This window comes from Dunckerocampus dactyliophorus, chromosome 2 (genome assembly GCF_027744805.1).
Source record: "Dunckerocampus dactyliophorus isolate RoL2022-P2 chromosome 2, RoL_Ddac_1.1, whole genome shotgun sequence".
In the NCBI taxonomy this organism is placed as follows: domain Eukaryota; kingdom Metazoa; phylum Chordata; class Actinopteri; order Syngnathiformes; family Syngnathidae; genus Dunckerocampus; species Dunckerocampus dactyliophorus.
Genome location: NC_072820.1, coordinates 28,224,485 through 28,245,550, shown reverse-complemented (window position 1 = coordinate 28,245,550; position 21,066 = coordinate 28,224,485). Strand labels below are relative to the sequence as shown.

Sequence of the window (21,066 nt, the reverse complement as noted above, 5' to 3'; positions counted from 1 at the left end):
GAAAAAGACAAGGCAGAGAGGTACACAGTGTGGATGCTTCTAATCTCATTATTTTTTTGCATCAATACTGAATTTTATCCAACATTATCTGCGGTAAAAAAAAAGCCGATTACGTGGGCTCTGTGCTAGCATCACATAGTTAAAGTGGCTGGGGAAGAAGAACGAGGTGAAGAAGATCAGTTAGGCCAGTCATTCTCAACTAGTGACACAGTCGTTTTCAGTCTCTGCCAAATTCTTTCCCAAAAAAAAAAAAATATTGCAATGACCTAATGTCCGTGAGTACACCTTGCGTCTGTGCTATTTACTTGCTATTCCACCACGAGGTGCATGCCATGTTTATGTGCGACTTGGTCAAGCCTGAATGGGAGAGGAAAGACATGGAGTGTGGACTTAATGTGCCATCTATCCGACACAGCTAGATAGTTAGATATCTACTGGGAAGGAGCGCGGCATAAAGCGAACGCTCATGTTGTGTTGCGCGGACATTCCAGCCACAATGAAGACTACCAGGTACAGTATGACGATACTGTTTAATGTCTATAGGACCACGTACCTGTCAACCACAGCACCGGGAGAACGAGACAGCCTGAAGCGAACAACTTGTTCTACAATGACACAACAGGAGCTCTATGACAGTAGGGCCACAATAACTACCTACACCTGTCTTATTAAATGTCATAATTGTCAGAAACAAACCTACCCTCTATTTCCTGGGGAACTGGCTTGCACGAGGGCGTCCAAAAAGGGGCGTAGCTCAGCAGCAACAAACAAGAGACTGGTGACGATAAACCAGGCCCCTTTTATAGGGTGCCCCTAGCGGCGATTGGCTAACAGTCACAGAAGGTAACACTGTTATGCTGGATGACTAAGTCCATCCTGCCACACAGACATCTGTCTCTGCATTCTGTGGTCCACACTGCACACACGGTAACAGTAGGAACGGGCCAGAAGAATGGACTGGAAGAAGGAATGGATCCTGTGAAGCAGGCATTATGCAACCAACCACAGCGCCTCGGGAAATATCACTCAGGAAATAGGACTCAATAGGAACTCAACACCATGGGAACTTGCCTTCAGGAACTTTCAGCATGTCAGGAGGCAATGATGGACAGCTTGGGAGCCCACTACAACACGCTGTTGGCAGCGCTCCCGTCAGACACAGGTTCCGCCATAACCAGCGCTCCACCACCGCTAGCCCATGCGACCCCACCCAGAGCTGTCAAGACTGGAGAGGTAGTTTGGGGACTCAGATGACCTACGCCCCTTCCCCACACAGTGCGAGCACCACTTTGAGTTACAAGGTTCCGCCTTTCCCACAGTGTGCGCTTAATGGCTTAAATGGCTTTTGTCATCCTCACGCCTCACTGGCCAAGCCGAAGCTTGGGCTATAGCAGAGTGGAAACGCAGTGCGTCGTACATTGTCTTTGCCAAGGCCCTCGAACAGGTGTTCCAACGCAGCCTACTGGACAGAGAGGCAGTCTGGACTCTCCTCAGGCTGCGTCAGGGGCGGCGTTGAGTCTCCGACTATTCCATAGAGTTCCGCATTCGACAGCGACTGGACCCTCTTGGATGCTGGCAGACCACATCAGAATTCACATGATCCCGCTGGCGCTACATGCCAACTTCGATGACCTCATAGAGCTGGCGGTGCGCATTGACAAGCGGCTGAGTGACCAAGAGGAAGAGCTGATTTAGCAAAAGAGGACGCTCTGCATCAACTCTCCAGAGGTTAAGCCCCGGCTCCCACATCAGCACTGCTGGTCCACTTCCCTCGATAGACGCCGCTCCGGCATGGATGACGGAGGAGCCCATGCAGTTGGGAGGTAGCCAGCAAACCAACTAAGGCTCTGCATCTACTGTGGTAAGGCTGCCCACTCCCTCTCCCGCTGTCCAACTCAACCCCCCCAAACTCCCAAGCTCCTTGACACCATTCTTGCTCTCGTTTGCCGGCGGGTTCGCCAAACAGGGGTCGACCAACAGGATGCAGCTGCAAGGCACGTTGTCATGGGCAGCCAAGCAGATTGACATTTGTGTACTTAATGACTCTGGTGCGGATGATAATTTTTTTGATGAAAGTTCTGTGAAACGCTATTCTATTCTGGTTGTTAAGCTTTCTGAGCCCAAGAAAATGCACTCGACACACGCCTCGTGTCTGGCATTACTCACCGGAATGGCCCGCTATCTGGTCATCACTGTGATTTTTTGAGTTGTTTTTTTTTTTTTATACCCTCTCGTTCCGCACCTGTCATCTTCAGTTTAACTTGGCTCCTCAAACATAACCCACACATAGATAGGCCTCCTTCCACCATTCTTAACTGGAGCATTGTTTGCCACACCCATTGCCTTTGTTCTGCCTCTCGTCTTCTTCATCGAGGAAGCATTTATAAACATTTCTGGGATTTGTTATCTTCTACTGCCGGCGTGAACCTACCTACCTACCTACCTCCTCAGACAGTTTTTGGTGGCCATCCTCTGAGCAGACATCGAAAGGTTTGTGGCCGCTTGCTCGGTCTGCGCCCCAGAGCAAGGCATCTGACCAGGCCCCGATTGGTCTTCTTCACCAACTGCCCATCCCTTCCTGGCCGTGGTCTCACATTGCCCTGGACTTCATTGCCAGCTTGCCTCCCGCCCATGGCAACATGGCCATTCTCACTGTGGTGGATCGGTTCTCTAAGATGCCGCATTTCATTGCCCTCCCTAAGCTGCCAGCAGACTTTTGACTCTGCCCAGTTAATGGTCCACCATATTTTCAGTCCACAAAGCATTCCCAAAGATGTGGTGTCTGACAGGGGCCCCCAGTTTTCTCCTGCTGTGTGGGGGTATTTTTGCAGAACCCTCAGGGCATCCCCTTGCTTATCTTCCAGCTACCACCCCCAGAATAATGGACAGACCGAGCAGACCAACCAGGACCTTCAGGCGGCCATTCGAACTGTGTGCCACTAACAGCCCACAATATGGTCAGCTGACCACCCATGGAACAAGTACTCCCACAATTCCCTTGTCATTTCAGCCACAGGCTTGTCCTCTTTCCATGTGGCCTATGGGTTTCAGCCTCCAGCGTTCCCCTCCCAAGAGTTGGACTCCGCTGTTCCGTCAGTTTCAGCCCACTTACGCCAGACGTGCCTGGCTTGGAGCAATATGAGGGCCGCCCTCTCCCGAACGTCTGAGCTGAACCAACGTAAGGCCAACCGTCCTTGCACATCCGCACCTTGGTACCAGGTGGGACAGAAGGTGTAGTTGTCCTCCGGTGTTCTCCCACCCCTGTTTTAATCCTAAATCTGTGGAATTTTGGGCGCTGTACATGACATTGTCAGGCGATACTGTTCCATTCCAGTCTTGTAGCTGGCAGTATTACAAATTACAAAGTGAGAGCCAAAAGCTACAAACTACAAACGTTTTTTTCACTGCAGCGCCATCTACTGGATCTGGTGGGATTGTAATTGCCCAGTATGAAAACAACTTAAAAGGCTAACAACGTAAGAACATCATCTATAAATCAGGATAGTGTGCTAAAGAGGCAGGTTTGTGTCTTTGTCGCGTAGCCACCAGAGAGAGAACATTTGTCAGCGAGACAGGCGGTGCAGATGCGGCACTCCTCAAGGTCACTTCAAGGTCAGGCCCCCCACATCTCCATCCTTATAAGAGGCAAACAGTGTCTCTCATAGCTACAAATGAGCATTTCTTATTATTGCTCATATCTTTAGGGATTGCTACAAATGAGACCCTGTCAGAAAGGTATTCAGGTCGCAATATCTTTGTTATTCTGCTTGTACCAGTCTTTCACGTCCGTGTCTGTGGTAATGAATGCTAATTTATGACTTTAATTAATTTATTAAAATGTGTATTGTAATTTCATCTCTCGATATATAAACTTATTTTGCATTGTAAAATCACAGGGGTTTCTTCACCATGAAAACCCTTAACTACAACTAAAACCCAGCTCTATGTACTTGTATCCCTTTCCTTTCCCCTCTGGAAAAATTGTGTGACAGAATGTCCAAATGTAAAACCAATGAGCAAAAAAGGATGGAGTAAAAATAAATAAAGGTATACTGTAGTATTTTACAAATTGAAGTACTGCAATACAAATTCCAAATGAAAGTAAAGCAAATTTCTTACGTCGTTACGTTAATTACGTCACGTAATTAAAGTGTCTTCTTCCAGCACATTGACATTTATTTAAAAGGTAGGTTTTATTGTATCCATATCCTTAGAAATATGACTTTTTTCAGCTTCCGTAGCTTTAATTTGGCTCCTTGTTGGTGTAAACATTGCCTTGTCCCTCTGGCTTCATCTTCTTCTCTTGTGAATTGAATGTTGTAAGGAGCAGCATTTTGGTACAGAAACATGGTACCCTTTTGATTTTACATGAATCGGTGCTTGGTAGTAGAGACAAAATTTGGTCGGTGCCTATAAAGGTATAGTTTTCGGTACCCATCTATACTATAAACCTTGCAATCCAACCTACCTTGGTGTTCCCACTTGCTTGGCCTTCATCTTATCCTTTATCACAACCTTTGGCACTAGGGATGTTCCAATCCACATTTTTTGGCTTCCAATCCAATCCGATTTTTTTAACAGTCATGCCGATCCGATTCAGTACCGATCGTTTTTTTTGTTTGTTTGTTTTTTCAATAGTAATACATTTTTGTTACAAACATGAATTTGTGGGATTGAATGTGGTTATGAAAATAACTCTTCAAAGCATTAAAAATAATGCAAGCAAAGTCTTGCTGAATTTGCTTTTTTGTTACACAGCATGACCACCAATATTGTTTGGCTTTTGTAACAAACCTCTGTGAGTCAGGTCCCTAATCCAATAAAAGTCCATCCAATAAAAGATCAAATTGGACCTTTCTACATTCTAACATGTCAATCAAAAGTGAGCATTCTTGTTATTGTAAAGACAGAATTCTTTAAAAATATGTCTCATTAGGTTGGTAATTTATAATACTAGTAGCTAATATTATGGCCTGCAAAAGGGGATATAACTGTACTTGTTGCAGGCCACAATTTTTCACTGATGATAAACTGCAGCATTTTACAGCTTTGCACTTGTAGCAATAAAGCCGTGACAATGCAGACTGTAAATTAGAAGGAGTGTTGTTGCTACTTAGTGCCATTGTCCCACACTTATACACTCCCACACCACATCCCTTCACTAAGCTGCCACTGACCCCAACCGAGGAACCGACACGCAATACAGACCTACACAATGGCGCTTAATGTGCCGTGTCAGTGTACACACACATGCACGCACCACTTGATGTGTGGAGCCCCCACACAACAATCTGGAGAGCTACTCACGACAAACCCCAACAACCACCCGAACAAGTCAGCAGCATATTTGGCAAGAAGCAGAAATTCCCTTAGAAATAAGCGTTTACAAAGCTATAAATCACAGCATATCATAACAATCCTTTGATAGTGTGCAAATATGTGCCCTTGTGGCTCTGAGCCCCCTGGTTCTCAAGGCTTTGTGAGTGGAGGTAGCCCTGAATCAGCAGATTCTGTGGAGTGTTTGATGTAGGGATGAGCCGGATACTCGCTCCGTACACCTGTACAGTACAACATTGTGCCTGTATGGCTGTCACGCTACATTATACAGTATACATACAGTAAGTGTGGTAATATATTACACCTCTCTCAATACGTTGCAGTATGCACGTTGCAATCTTAAACTTGTTTCGTAACGTACCCGGTGCATTTGACCAGAAAGCTGTATACTGCTCGTGCGTCAGTCACTGCGAGGTTGTTGGGTTTTTTTTTTGTCTGCTTGCTTCCAATTTGGCTGGTGACATAAAGTCAGTTGGAAAACTGAACACGGTGCTTTTGAGAAAAATACAGTGAACAGGGCTGACAGATGATTTCCCTGTTTGCCATCACTGGATGTTTGCATTAATCACACAGATCAGTAAAAAAATAATGAAATAATAAAGTCTTACAGATCACACATACACACATACACAGTACACATATAGCTGAATAGTAAACAATAAATATAGCAACTTCTCATCAAGCCATGTCAATTTCCGGTTAAACCACGTCCACTTCCAGTCTATGCCCCGCCCACTCCGAGTACAGATTCGGATACGGATAATTTAGATGGGTGAACAGATACAGATACCGATATCGATAGTGGTGTACTCGTTCATCCCTAGTTTGATGACATCTCATGGTGCCTTCATGACATGTTATTTCATTTCGGCGTTGTCACTCCTTTCAAGTAAGTGTCAGAGGTGCCATAATAGTGTATTGGGAGTGCAGTAGCCAAAGTGTAGCCTTGATGCTAGAATTAAAACACACTGTTTTGTGAGTCTGTAGCTTTAACGCTAATGAACTGTGTTTGTGTCTCCAAGAAGCGTCATTCCGCTTTGTAACTCTTATCCAACACAATAAATTCCATATATCACTTACACCGTAGTAACATTAAGGAGTTAGCAACACTAGCATAGCTATGTGATGCTAATGTGCAGAATAATATTACACCCACATTTTAGCAGCAATGTAATGAAAGGTTAGCCTATTCACTAAAGACAAATCAAATGATGAGACTGACAGCTGACTGACTGAGCTCCAGTGTTTGAAGATTTAAGATGTGTCGCAAAGCCTGCTTTTTTTTTTTTTACAATAAACAGCTCCTAAAAAAGTTCTAGGGACACATATTGCTGCAAGAAAAAGTCACTTTTACATAGTAGAGCACCTTTAAGTTCATACAGCAGAAGCCCAATAGCTGCTGAAGTACTTAAAGATGAAGTATTAAAGGTTTTTAAGTGATAAGCATCTTGAAAGATGAGGGTGAATTAAATAAAGCTAAGTAGCAGAACTGTAGAACTGCAGAACTGATCAAATCATCATTAAAGATCTTTTTTTAGCTTATCTGACAAAAACATTTCCTCGTATGACCTTTAAATCTCTGTACCTCAGAAGAGCTATTTGGCAAAATGACTGGGATTCTTGCTGTGGTAGAACGCACTCTTGGTAAGTTTAGCTAACAAGACAGGGAGGCAGACATCGCGTTTTATTTTGCGACACGAGGACAGAGTTTAAAAAAAGAATCCAAAGGGGACAGACAATGACCAGAGTACTATGAAGGAACCAGGACCATAGCTGTGTCCCCGTGGACTTGTGTCTCAAAGGATCTCGTCTCAAATGTGACTCTGGGCTGCTGTGGTCTTCACTGTGATGACAATGGACTTCCAAGATGTGCAGTGACGTTGCGTCATTTTGATTTATTGTCTAACGCTTGGACAAACTGGTGCTGACCCAGGGATTCTGCACATGTTCATAAGTACAGTAATCACTCATCACTTCACACTTCTAATTTTACAGCTTCACTCTATCACGGTTTTTGAAAAACACTGTATCTTAATATGAATAAATCATGGCTGAATACAGCCTATTATTAGTTCAAAAATATGCATATCTAAGCAAATTGTACATATTTTTGGCCTAAATTAAGCATTTTCAAGCATGAAAATGGTTAAATGACAAAAATGCAAATATAAGACATTCAGAAGACGCATTCAAAAACGTGATGATATGTAGTATTCTTCCCTGATCACTAGGTGTCAGTAATGTTACTGTAATATTGGGTGAAACACACAAGCACTAGACTTGATTGGCAGAACAACAGGCTTTTATTGCAGCTTTGAATGATCTCACAACAGGCACAATAACAATGCCCTAATACGAGCTACTGTTGCAGCCATAACTCACGGCAAGCTAGAACTCAACTCACAGCTAATTGGTTCCAGACCCGACCGTGATAGGTGAATTTCCAGAATGTAGGATTCGTTTTTTACAAATGGAATATTTTGGTAGTTAGAATATAGAAAACCTGTTTATGACCTTCTACATGTGTTTTTTAACATTATTAGAGCCCTCAAGACATGAAATAACACCCCTATAGTCACCTTTACACTCATATTACCCGATGTAGTAGACATAATAAGTGAAAATACGACATTTAAGACATAAATTAGCGCACATGTGTGTTGCTATTCCTAGGGGAGCTGGGTGGCAGGCGGACAGGAAGTGTGGAGGGGTCCAGACTTGAGTTTCAGCGTGGCATGGGTTACGGTTTATAAGGAATCTTTATGATGGGCATGCCTGGCATTGGCATTGCAGAGCAGCCCTTCTTATTATTGCTCATATCTTTAGGGATTGCGGTGGTTGTTGTGAGATAATTCAAAGCTGCAATAAAATCCTGTTGTTCCACCCATCAAGTCTGGTGCTTGTGAACCTTGTGGTAGCTACTCTTCTACACACAGAGTGCCCCTTGTCATTAAGGGGTGGTGATCTAAGAGGATAAATACTTGGGTCCAACACCATCCCCTCGGACTAAAGCTGTCCTTTCTAGTCTTTGAGCATGAAGTGATGAAACCTGCTCGGATGAGCGGCAAAACATTTTCAAAGACAATCTGTACAGTCTGGTTACGCTCCATTCAATTTCTTGAGAATTTAACCAAACCACCAGAACCCTCGATTCAATTTCATGGACTAAATATTTTTTTTCTACAAGTAGAAGACACCTGAGTGTTTGTCACCCACAACACAAACAGAATCAAGGGACTGCGGCTGTAAAGCAAATGTTAAATCTACAGGTGGTACCGTTATCCCCGAATGACCTTTTAGCCAAGTGGAAAGCTGAAGAAAGCCACATCCTGGAAAAGAAAAAGAATAGGAATAGGAGTGGAAGGCAGACAACAGAGGGCTACTTGTGCATTAGGGCTCAGATTTGGGTACAAGTGGGGGGTGAAGGGGGGTGTCTTTGATGCATCCAGCTGGCTGGTAATGAGGCCGCCCTCTTCCCCATGCCGTTCACTCACTTTTGTGTGGCCAACGGCTCACAATTAGTCAGTAACAAGGCGAGGGCCCACCATCACTGCAAGCAAACTGCCTTTGTGGACAAAGAGTGATGGTGGTCATGTGGGGATGGGAGTGGGGTGGGCGTTAGACTGTGTGCCATTATCACCCCTCCACAGATGCCACAGAGCAGCAGAGACTAGCAATACAGAACCCACAGGAAACACAATTAAAACCTCTTGTGAGAAAGTGGGCATAGCACCTCCTGTGGCTGTGGAGTGAAGTGAGAACAGCCTTCGTATTTCTGCAAGCTTTTTATGACGGTACAGCTTGTCAAGGGACAATACTATAGAACATAAACTAGAACCACAGCTCCTCAGTGCCGGTCGCACTCGTGCACGCTACCACAACCATGCACACCATCCAATCTTGCTACTCATTTGCATTGCAGGCTATTTGGACAATAGTAATGTGTTGACTAAGTAAATTGAAGTTAACGTTCTGTCGTATGTCTCTTGACAAGTATGTCTCTTGTCACTTTTGTTAGTTATTGTATCGTGAATGAGGCAAAGGAGGACATGCTGGTGATGCAGCAGCAATAAGCGCCCTCGTCATTATTTAATCATGACATTTGCACGTGACTATTTTGCTCTACAAGCATCCTCAGCCTCCTCCTCCTCCGCACAAAGTCACATGACCGCACTCAAAGTCTGCATATCCTGGGCTTGCCTCAACGCTGCAGGAAACACTCTGAGGAGTTCTCCCATGCTGCCCTCAGGTCTTGAAATAGTCCACTTTGAGCACAGCTAGCCTTCCTTCTCCGGCCTGCTGCATGCATTTAAAATGCAAGCACACTTTGAACTCTTATATGATGAAAAGCATGTATTGCCACTTTAAGAAAGCCAATGAAATGATGTGACATATTACAAGTATCACACTAATACCACAATAAGGTCAAAGTTCACAAGGATTACATGCTATACTGCTCTTAGACAGCAAGGGGCATCATTGCATGCTGTGTGAGGGATTACTATGATATGCTGTGATGTCTTACCAGCATTCACTGCTCTCATTCCAACCAGCTTGTACTTGTGACAAATACAACAAATCAGTTTCAAGCCATCCTGTCAACAAAACTCTGCATCACGCCACAGCTGGCGGTCCGAAACATGACAGCAGACCTCCCAGACACGCATACGAACGCTTGTTGCATCACTGCAGTCCAAGCCAGAGGCTAACTAACTTGCAGACATTTGGATGAATTTATGTCTGCCTTCAAATCCTCTTAGTGGATTCAGAAGCTAAACCCACTCATGGAGATGTATAGTGCATACCTCTGTGTGTTTCGGTTAACGTCAAAATGGCAAAACTGCAACATTTTGCCTCGGTTTGCAGAGTAAAACAGTCTACTTAATGTATTTCATCACAAAACGTCCTTGTTAGCATCCTATTAGCTTGCGAATACATGGAAACAAGAAGCCAGCTTCATCACCTGTCTATAATGTCATCAACAGTTGACACTGTAGTTCTTTGCTAACTAACACAGTTACGCCACAAGTCTAAAAATGTTAACGCAAAACACATTTTTATACTTTTACAAGGATCATTTTACATGCATAAAACTATTCTAAATGCACACAAGTGATGGATGCAAGGGATAAATGAACATTTAAGCTTACTTTTACCTTCACTGACGCTTGCCAAAGATACGATGTGACAGCGAGATCAACACGGTCACCACCTTCCTGTTTTGCTTGAATTCAAGAGTGTTTCTCACCTTTTTTTCTTTTTTAAATGCTGCCACTTGTAAATTTCTTTGGCCCCATTTTGGCTTATTTTGTAGTCGTGATCAAAAGAAACTAAAGAGACTAGAGGTGAGAAACACTCTTGATTTCAAGAAATAACTCATGGCAAAACAGGAAGGTGGTGTCAGATCTCGCTGCCACATCGTGTGTTTGTTAACAATCAGGTCTCCAATTAAGGTATAAGTAACCTTAAATGTTCATTTGTCCCTTTCATTCATCATTTATATGTATTTATTATTATATGCATTTCCAATTGTTTTCTGCATGCAAATCTGTAATTGTAAAACTATGAAAACATGTTTTGTGTTTGCATTTTTGGCTTTCTGGAACGGATTCATCTGATTGACATTATCTCTTTATTTCTTATGGGAAAAATCTATTGGGTCAGGAACGGATTAATGACACTAGCAAAGGTTCCACTGTACTTGGAAGTTATTTATATACAGTATGTGTGTATATATATATATATATATACACACTGTATATATATATTATTATTACTATTATTTATTATTATTATTATTAGTGTCATTATACCTTTTTACCTCTTTTTTCAACTTTTGCTGTTGTTTTCTTGTGTAATTTTATTTTTATGTGCTGCGAGCCAATAAAAAAACAAGCTGCACGTTGCAAATGGCCCCCGGGCTACGTAGCAGGTTTATGTAACAGTTTAATGGAGACGTATTGATATTATTGTGCATGAGCATTGTTTTATTGATGATGCGAAACATCATTTAAAAATAGACATTGAATGTGTATGGAGGGTGTGTGTGGATTTAGATGTAGCTATGCAATGCTCGCACTAATTACATGTTGCCTCCTGCAACTGGGTTACACTTTAAGGTGCTTGGAGGTTTCTGTTTCTCCTCTCTTTAAAGGGATTAACCCTCCTTCAGCAGATTAGATGCATCACCTTCAAGGCAAAGCAGATAGATTAAATTCAATTTGGATTAAAAGGATTCTTGCTTTTCTATTTCTTTCTTCTTTTTTTAAAGCTAGAAGCAACTTTAAAAATTTTCTCAAAACTAAAGAAATGATTTTACTGCTTAGGCATAATGTTCAAATCACTGCACACTTCATTAGGTACACCTGCAGAATCGTATGACATCCAAAACATGAATGAATTCTGCCTTTTCAAAGATAATAATGTCCAGTTTTGATGGGGTTGTTATTATTGTGCTTGTAGTTTGCACTGCATCCTACTGAGGGCTGAGGGCTGTTTCTAATATTCTGACACTCTCACGCAGCTCAGTAAGCATTTATATAAGCTCGCACTACATGCACATAATTAATACATTTTTACATTTTCAAGAATTTGAAACTCATGCGTTTCGTGATGATGATACGTAGATGCATAGATGTTTTATTTTTGAGCGGTATTCTTTCAAAACTAGGATACACCCATTATAGAGCCTAACTATACTGTTGTTCTTTTGCGCACTGATGCCGTCACTGCGAACACAGTCCAGCTGCAGCCTCTTCAAAGTAAAGTCATAATATGTTCCTTTCATGCTTTTCAAAACAAAAGAACGAAAGAGCGACATGATCAACATGCGGTATATTTATGTTGACAAGGAGGGATGCATGCACTGCAGTGTTGAATGTGTGTCACTGCGGCAGAGTCTCCTGCTCACGCCTGCTCTCCTTCCTCCTCATTGGTGGAGTCCCACCAGCACCAGATGCTAACTGGGTCAATGAGATTCCCTCATGTTCTTCTTCTTCCATCAGGTGAAGAAGAAGACCACGAGGAGGAGAGAAGCTAAACATAAAAATGACTTTGGTCTGTTCAGAGAAGTTGAATATCTGCCAGGTCCTGCTAGAAGCTGAAGAAGACTTTAGTATTATTATCATTGTTAACATTTAACACAAGAATATTTTTGGTTGTTCAAAATTATTATTTTTAATGTATTTTTATATTTTTTATTTAGATTTATTCATAGTTTGTGTATATATTTTATATGTGCTTATTATAACATTTTAAACAAAAGAATATTTTGGATTATTCAAAAATGATTGTTAATTGTATTTTATATTCAATTATTTTTACAATTTCAACCTGCAGAATATTTGTAATTATTTTATGTATGATTAGAATTTAAAACCACAAGAATTTTGATCACTCACAATAATATCTCCTTACTTTTTCATATTTTACAGTCATTTAATATTAATAACAAATTATTGATAATAAATTAACTATTCATAATAAATATATTTTTTATTGAAGTATTATGTTTATTAACATTTAAAACTGCAGAATATTTTGATTCAAAATAGTGTCTAGCTATTTTTTTAGCAACCTTTATCATTTTTATATTATTACTGAGTCATATGAGAAACATGAGTATGAAATGAAGTATTATTTTTTTTGTAAAGGCAGAATTTTTGACACCGCTCTTGATTGGCTTTCATTAAATGACCTTAATGAAGTGTCCTGTGAGTGTATTATTATAATTCAGCTATTTGTATTAATAGAAACTTGATTCTTTGCCATAAAGTGAAATGATCATTAAGGAGGGAGGAAGCAGAACCACAGAGAGTGTTTGTTTTTCTGGGACAAACCTTGAGGAAGAACCCCACAACGAAAGAAAAGTGCAATCATTTGTAGAAGATTCTCTCCCCTTCCTGGATTTATACTAAAAGTCTCCCCCACAGGAGAGACGCTGCCTGAACTGCTCCTGTCCCTTGTGGTCTTTACACATCTTCTTCCCGTACATTGTTATTTTCCTGTCACCTCACCTCTTTGGCTCGCTCCAGCTCGTTGTGCAGCGCCTGCTTGGAGATCTCCACCTCGATGATCTTTTGGCGGAGCTGCTCGTTCTCGTCCTCGGCGCGGCTGCGTTTGTCCTCCACGCTCTCGAGCTCGTTGTGGAGACGCACAGACACATCTTTGGCCACCTGAGGACACACATTGACCTTGTTCAGGACATGTAGTATCTGAAAAAACACCCCAAGCATTTGATTTCTATATCGCCAAGGGACAGTACTATAGACATGATACACTTTAGAGTAGTCACTATGCAGCTTTTACAGCAGTATAGATTTACTATCCATGGAAAATGAATCAACGCACATCCATTATTGTCTAAATAGCTGGCAACGCAAGTACATAGAAAGATAATTGTGTTGACAGTCAAGCATGGTGTTGGCAGCCTTATGGTCCAGGGCTGCACGAGTGCTGCAACATAAATTCCAACACAAACTGAAAATGGGTCAACACACAGCCATTGTTGTGTATACAACACAAGTGAATTCATCTTTCCATTGTTGAACCGCAGCTCGCCAGTGCTGGCAGCACTCGTGCACACCACCACCACCATACTTGACTGTGGGCAAGACACAATAATCTTGCTACCAGCTTAATCTTACTTGGTGCCAGCTGTGTAGACAATAACGGCTGTGTTGACTCATTTTCAGCAAAAAGTGGGTCTATACTGCTATACAAGTACACTGACCACCACTCCAATCATCCATGAGTGAGATTGGCTGATACCCATCACATGGGTTATCTGTAAATGTTTCTATTTATTTATGACCAGTGCTATTGGCCAGGGTCGTCTTACAGGAGGGTTAAAGTTAGGCCAATTGCAAGGTAATTCTTAAAAAAATAAAAAAGGGGGGGAGGGCAGAATTCCTGGCTGCACCCCTGGTATTGGTTATATGATCTGACAAAAGGAACCACAGAATCACCTTCATTTAGACAAAAACATATGTGACTTCCTTGTTTCAAGAGGACACATATGACTGGATGTGAGAGTGCATATTGTCTGATGGAGTTTGTCATGGGAGGTTTTTCCAGGTAGCAAGTAGTGGGGCTCAAAGTGAGAGAGCAGTCGGAGGAACCAGGTGTCTTCCACCGCTGAAAGGCTGCTGACTGTCACGCACATATGCGCGAGTGTTGACATGTTAGCTGCTGTTTGACTGGTGCTGCACCGTGAGCCTGGAAAACTCACCATGCTCCACAGGTGTTTGTTTTTCAAATGCCGTATTTCATGAAAACCTTTTAACGTGCTCCCCCCCACAGATATGGCATGTGTGGTATGGCATATATTTGCATGGCATGTGTTGCAGGATGCAAACTTTACATCACTCTGACAAATGGCATATAAGTTACACACAACATGTTTGTTTTGGTTTGGAGTGGCACGCCTGCACAGTGTGAAGGAAAGTGGGAGGGGGACACTACCCAAGACATTAGAGCAAGACACTACACTGCACAGTGATCTCTGCAGGCTGCAATAGAATGAGCCACAGGTGATCGCGTTTTGTGATCCGCAGTGATCGGCATATATTGGCATATACCATCACATGCTTTTCCACGGGAATCGGCCGATACTGATCACCAGCCGAGTATATCCGAGTCTAACGTGCACCAAAGCTGCTTCGAATGTATGAAGTTGATTTTATGGCATGAAAGGACAACACACACACCTTGAGGTCCTGCTCCAGACTGCGCAGGAGCTCTCCGTCCACGTGGCCCGTCTGGGCGACCCGCAGGCTCTTCTGCTCGGCCTTCCTCAATCGGTACTGGAGGATGCGACCGTTCTTGTTGGAGCGGCCCAGCTCGCGTCGCAGCTCCTGCAGCTGGTAGACCTCCTCGTCCATGTAGGTGTCACGCAGCTCCTCCATCTCAGCATGCAGCTCCTCCACCTCATCCTGGGACAGCAACGTCACAAAAATGTCATCAAGACGGGCAAGGAGTATAGGTGCAACTATGTGGTTTATATTTAATACAGAGCGTAAGGACAGACAGTTCATGCCATGTGTATGATTTTAAACAATTATGACCACTACTACTACTACTACTACTATTACAACTACTACTACTAGACAAGAACAGAGTAGAATAGAGTGTACCTTGGAGGATTATGCTAATACGTTCATATGGTGAGCGGTCCAGCAGTGCTTATGTTGGAACTAAGCATCTTATCTGTCCCTGATTCTACAACATTTTCTGTCTCATTTAGAGATGAAATGACCTCCATGTGAAACATGTGATTTAACATGAGAGTTCTTTGGGTGGGCTGGGAGGAGTGAGGATGCTTCCTGGGAACTCATTTGGCTTATTAGTGTTGAGCTTTGAAAATGAAATAGAAGATGTTCAGACTAGTGATGTGCCAGTCGCAAATGAAACGACTCTTAGAGCTGGGTGTTTGTTTGAAGTGAGCAACGGGAGCTGGCTCTTTGAAGTGAACCAGTCGTCATATTTGCTTGTCTATTTTTCTGATAAAGCCGCATGAGATTGGTTAAAATGCGCTGCACCGCATGTGTCGACACTAATCAGAAGTGGGAGGAAAATGAGCAGCAGGAAACAAAACTCGGGATACTTTGTGTTTCTTCACTAAATCTTCACTAAAAACTAGCAAACACTCTTACCTGCATGCTGCTTTTTCTTTTATACGTATATTTGATTGGGTAAAAAAATGTGTTGCTTTTGTGTTGTTTCACTGTAAATAATTGGAAATGGGCACAATCAGATTGGAATTTTTGTATAATTGAGATGGGTCTTTGTTTTTGTGTTTTATAATTCATTTTTGTAGCAATCAGTTTCATGTTAAGCATATAAATGAAGCCAAATAAATAATAAACATTTTATATCGTTACATTTTTGCGTTAGATTATTCATTAGTATAATGTATAATTAATTAGATTATACAGATTAGATTAGCGCCTGTTTATTAGCATCAAATGTGAGAAAAATCCATCATCTCCCTCACTTTTCAAAGTTGCGACTGTTCATGACGTTATGAAAGAAAAACCTCCTTCCTCATGGACATGATATACCGCCACTGACCCGCCCCTAGCTAGATACGCCCACCACATCACAAAGGACAGGCTTCACTACACGTTTTGAAATGCAGCCTAGAGCCAACTACTAGTTTTTTAATTGATTATGATTAATTATTATTATTGATTATTATTATTTATTATTATTATTATTATTATTATTGATTGTTATTTATTATTATTATTATTATTATTATTATTATTATTATTATTATTATTATTATTATTATTATCATTATTATTATTATTCGTGGGTGGACTATATCGTGGACTTTGTCATAGTACATGCTCATCATCATCATCACTATCATCACTGCATATCTTTCTCTGAAGATGAGACACAGAGTAACTGTCATATTTGCATGAACAGGACATCATAAATGATGAAGCCATTAAAAAGACATTGGCAGCAGACGCATCCATTGACACATAAATGATCACTTTTATGCTTTCCTCTGCTGACCGAGGCTTATAAAACATACGAGGCGTATTGATTGATTGAGGCTTGTCAGGAAATGCAAAGCACCAATGCTAAAAAGGATGGGGGGGGGGGGGGGGGGGGGGGTTGCAGTGCACCGTTTGGAGTCGTTAAATAAAAGCCATGAAATGGATAAGAATTAGATAGTGCAGATAAGTGATTGAAGCTGGTGAAGTACACTGATTTGCTTCATTATTTTTGTCTTGATTAAGATGAAAAGATGGCAACATGTACTAATCAGCTTCAGATGCTTCTTTTTCAACACAAAGTATGTTTTTGTCAGCTTAATACAGTGTACAGTAATCCCTTGTTTATCGCAATTCATTGGTTCCAGACGCGACCGTGATCAGTGAATTTCACAAGTATGATTCCTTATTTATACTGTAAATGGAATATTTTCGTAGTTAGAGCATAGAAAACCTGGTTGCCACCTTGTGATGACGTTTTTTACATTACTAAAGCCCTCTAGACATGTACATATACTGTAATATAGTCACCTTTACACTCCTATTACGCAATACAGTAGACATAATAAGAAAAAATAAGACATTTAAGACATAAATAAGACTGGTGCTTGTGGGTATTGCTGTAAATGTGTTCTTGTGCTAGGGGAGCTAAGTGGGGGGCAGACAGGAAGTGACGTCAGGTGCTCAGAATTGACTTTTAGCTTGGCGTGAGTTAGGCCGCAACAACAGCCTGTGTTAGGGATTATTGTGCCTGTTGTGAGATCATTCAAACCTGAAAGTCTGGTGCTCGTTTGTCTCACCAAACATGACAGTAACATTACTGGCACCTAGTGGCCAGTGTACAATACTACATATCATCACAACATCTTTGAATGTGTCTTCTGAATGCCATATACACTGTATTTGCATTTTATTTAATTTAGCCATTTTTATGCTTGAAAATGTTTAATTTAGGCAAAAAATGTGTACAATTTGCGTAGATGTGCATATTTCTTGACTAATAATAGGCTGTATTCAACCATAAAACAGCTTGATTTATTAATTAACATATATTAATTTTAATATTTTGAAAAAGCGTGATAGAGTGAAGCTGCGGAATCCAAAGTGTGAAGTGATGAGGGATTACTGTACACGCACAGGACACTCCACTAGGTACATTTCTGAAAACGGCAAACTTTCAAAGTATGAAGTTGAGGAATTTTGGCAAAAATTCTTGTTCAAAGGTTGTTTTTGTATTTATTCATGAGAATTAACTGGAAAATTTGGGAGTAATTTGTACAAAGTCAACTGTTTACAAACATAAGAATTAACATTTTATTTAGCTACAGGCATACACTAATGCAAAATAAAGCTGTATACATTTTTAAAAATCATAAAAATGAATTTAATAACACAAGTGTATTAAGTGTATTATTTTAATGAATCTATTACTGTAATTAAGTACTAATTCATTGAAATAAAAATAAATACATAAAATTGACTTGTTAATGATTAGCACCTTAATAAAAAATTGTGAATGTGTAGTCAAACAAATATGCCTTGCAATTCTCCTGTAAATTCCCACATATTCTTATTGAGTCCCAAAAATCCCCATATTTTTCCAACTTTTCCCAAAACAAATCCCCAGAACGTTGCAACCCAAAGCTCTCCGTATGGGACAATTCTCTGTATTGGATTTTATCGGTTTGTGTAAGTGTGGTTTGTGAGTGGACATAATGTTGTAGTCGTGACTGTAGAAGTGACTTTAAACCCTCACACTGCACCTCGCCTCTTAAACAGTGAATACAGTTGAGCAAAGGCACAAAGAGGAGACAATTACGGCCTTAAAAAAACAACAATAATCAATGAGCAGCTACACAATTGTCACACATTATATTATGAGTCGTGTGTGTGTGTCTGTTGTGGTGGGGTGGGGTGGGGTGGCAGCAGGTTGAGGAGTTGACCAGCTGGTGGGCTGACAGCAGCCCTGCAGGAGAGTGTTTGAGCCAAGCACACATGGGACATGTGAGTACCATCGAGTCCTGGGGGGGGGGGCAGTGGCATTAGAGCAAAGCTGATTAACAATGTTGTGTTGTCACTGAGGCCAAGATGTGTGCACACACGTGCATTAGCAGGTCTGTGATGACACTCATGCAGACACACTGCAGCATCTTTGGTTGCACGCCTCCCCAACGTGAGAAGATGCTTCAAGAACAATGCTTCGTATATTAACATGACGTGTTGATGTCACAGAAGCCAATAATACTTATACAATAGTACTATAAGGTGAGATGCCTTTAGAAGCAGTGCCCCTTTAAACCTACCTGCCAAAGCATTAGGTACACCTGAGCATTCAAATAACTTTAAACACAAAAAGGAAGTTGTTGGAAAAAATGTTTTGCAACGATGATAACAGTCATGAAAGATTCTGGCACCACGTGTTTATTACTGCATCATACACTGCATGAGAGGTGTTTCCATGCATATTTAGTTTAGCTGCAAACGACAGTAACACAGTGACGAATGGAGTGTCCTATTTGTCGACATTTAGGCATTAAATTGCAATACAAAAGTGCATTTCAACTACAAATCCGAACTGAAAGTGGATTCAACCAACATTTAGCAGTCTTACCTGCGAATAAATAAGTGTGCTTACCTTTAAATAATCATTTTCAGATCTCAAGTCCTCAATCTCCCTCAGCAGGTCTTCTTCGGTTCCGTCCTTGCCTCCTCCCTGTGCACTTGTTGTGGTTTTGGGTCTCTCCACAAGGGTCCCGGGACCGGACTGGATAGGACATGCTGACCCTTTGGGTACAGGATTAAGCTCGATTGAGTGCACCGGAGCTGCAGCAGACACTGGTTCTGTCCGCACCGGCCGGTCTGCTCCCAGATGATCCCGGTCGCTGGAGCCGGTCCCGGACTCCGCATCGCTGCTGGCTGCCGGCGCCAGCTCAGAGGGGCAGTCAGAAAGGTCCGAGCTGCTGTCGGTCTGGCTAACCAGGGGTCCGGTTGGTACCCGAATAGGGGAGTCATGTCTGATGGGGACGAGCTTCCCCTTCTTGGCTTTAGCGAGGATGGGACTGCTGGCTTTGGGTTCTGCTGCTGCATGCTGGGGGATCCGGGGGAGCTTTTTGGCCAACCCGGCTTTTGTTCTGCTCCTTGCCGCGACAGGCTTCTCTTTGACCGGGGTGATGTTGTGTCTGGAGCCGCGGTTCGGAGCCTGCTGCTGCTGTTTACCGAGTTTGGGGGATTTGGGTGCGATAGCTGGCGGCTTGGCGGAGCGGGCGTGGACATCCTTCAGGAAAGGTCTGGCCGGAGAGGGAACCCGATTCGGTCTCTTCCTCTCCGGCTGGTGTTGGTTGGGTCTGGTGTCAGAGCCATTGGAGCTCTCCATCATACACTGACACCAGCAGGAAGAGGAGGAGGAGGACGAAGGAGAGGAGGAGGAGGGGGGTGATGGCGGAAACGATGGGTCCACAGCACCGTGAGACGGGAACAGTTCTGGAGCGTCTTCCTGGCCCGGTTCTCGATGTGCATCATGTGAACTAACGTCCAATGTGTGCATTCACTCACCAGGGTGTCATTGTGGTCCCCTCTGAGGGAGGAGGACTGCAGGCAAACCGGATTAGGGGGCTACGGATGGGGAGACAGGCAGGATGTCTCTGCAAGACATGCTGGTTGCTGAGGCATCACGAGGCTCGGCCCTCCGGTCCCTCTCGGTACCTTGTGTCCATTCCTCTATCTTGTCCCCCAAGTCTGGTACAGCTGCCGAATTGCCGATTTGTCGGATCCGCAATTGCTGCGGTGTGACGCCTGTGATTGGCTGGGATGCGCATGCGCAGATTGACACACGCGCACACGGAAACTGGTGCACGCGCAGATCACGTGATGCACACCTACTGGATTTCAATTGAATTCGATTATTTAAGCTTCAACAATAACATCACTTTATTTGTTGAAAAAATACTTCTACAAAGACATTGTGAGCAATACAATGAATTCAGTATCAATTACATACTGTAGATACATTTCTTTTTAACAAGCAGACGCTAATGTAAATCAATTTATGATTATATATTACACAACACTTATTGATTGCAGCAATACTTAAAAAACACCAGTAGGGAAAACTAGTTGTACTTTACAAGCACTGTCTTTCCGAAAATATTCATGCTAACTTCTTATTGATACAGTCTGAGGTATCAATGATTATTAACCCAAATTTGTGATGCTAGCTTTTGCA

General features: G+C 42.2%; 1 protein-coding gene across 3 annotated transcripts in view; it reads right to left on the bottom strand.

Moving 5' to 3' along the window:
- Positions 1–20,669, bottom strand: part of LOC129176747 (microtubule cross-linking factor 1) — a 62,300-nt gene extending 41,631 nt beyond the window's left edge. For all 3 annotated transcript variants that reach the window (XM_054767102.1, XM_054767103.1, XM_054767104.1), the window contains exons 1-3: positions 19,480–20,669; positions 15,045–15,269; positions 13,353–13,511 (exon numbers count right to left, since the gene is read on the bottom strand). In XM_054767102.1, the coding sequence (XP_054623077.1) occupies positions 13,353–13,511; positions 15,045–15,269; positions 19,480–20,388 (1,293 nt within the window). In that variant the 5' untranslated portion in view covers positions 20,389–20,669. The remainder of the gene's footprint in view (positions 1–13,352; positions 13,512–15,044; positions 15,270–19,479) is intronic.
- Positions 20,670–21,066: the final 397 nt, after the last annotated feature.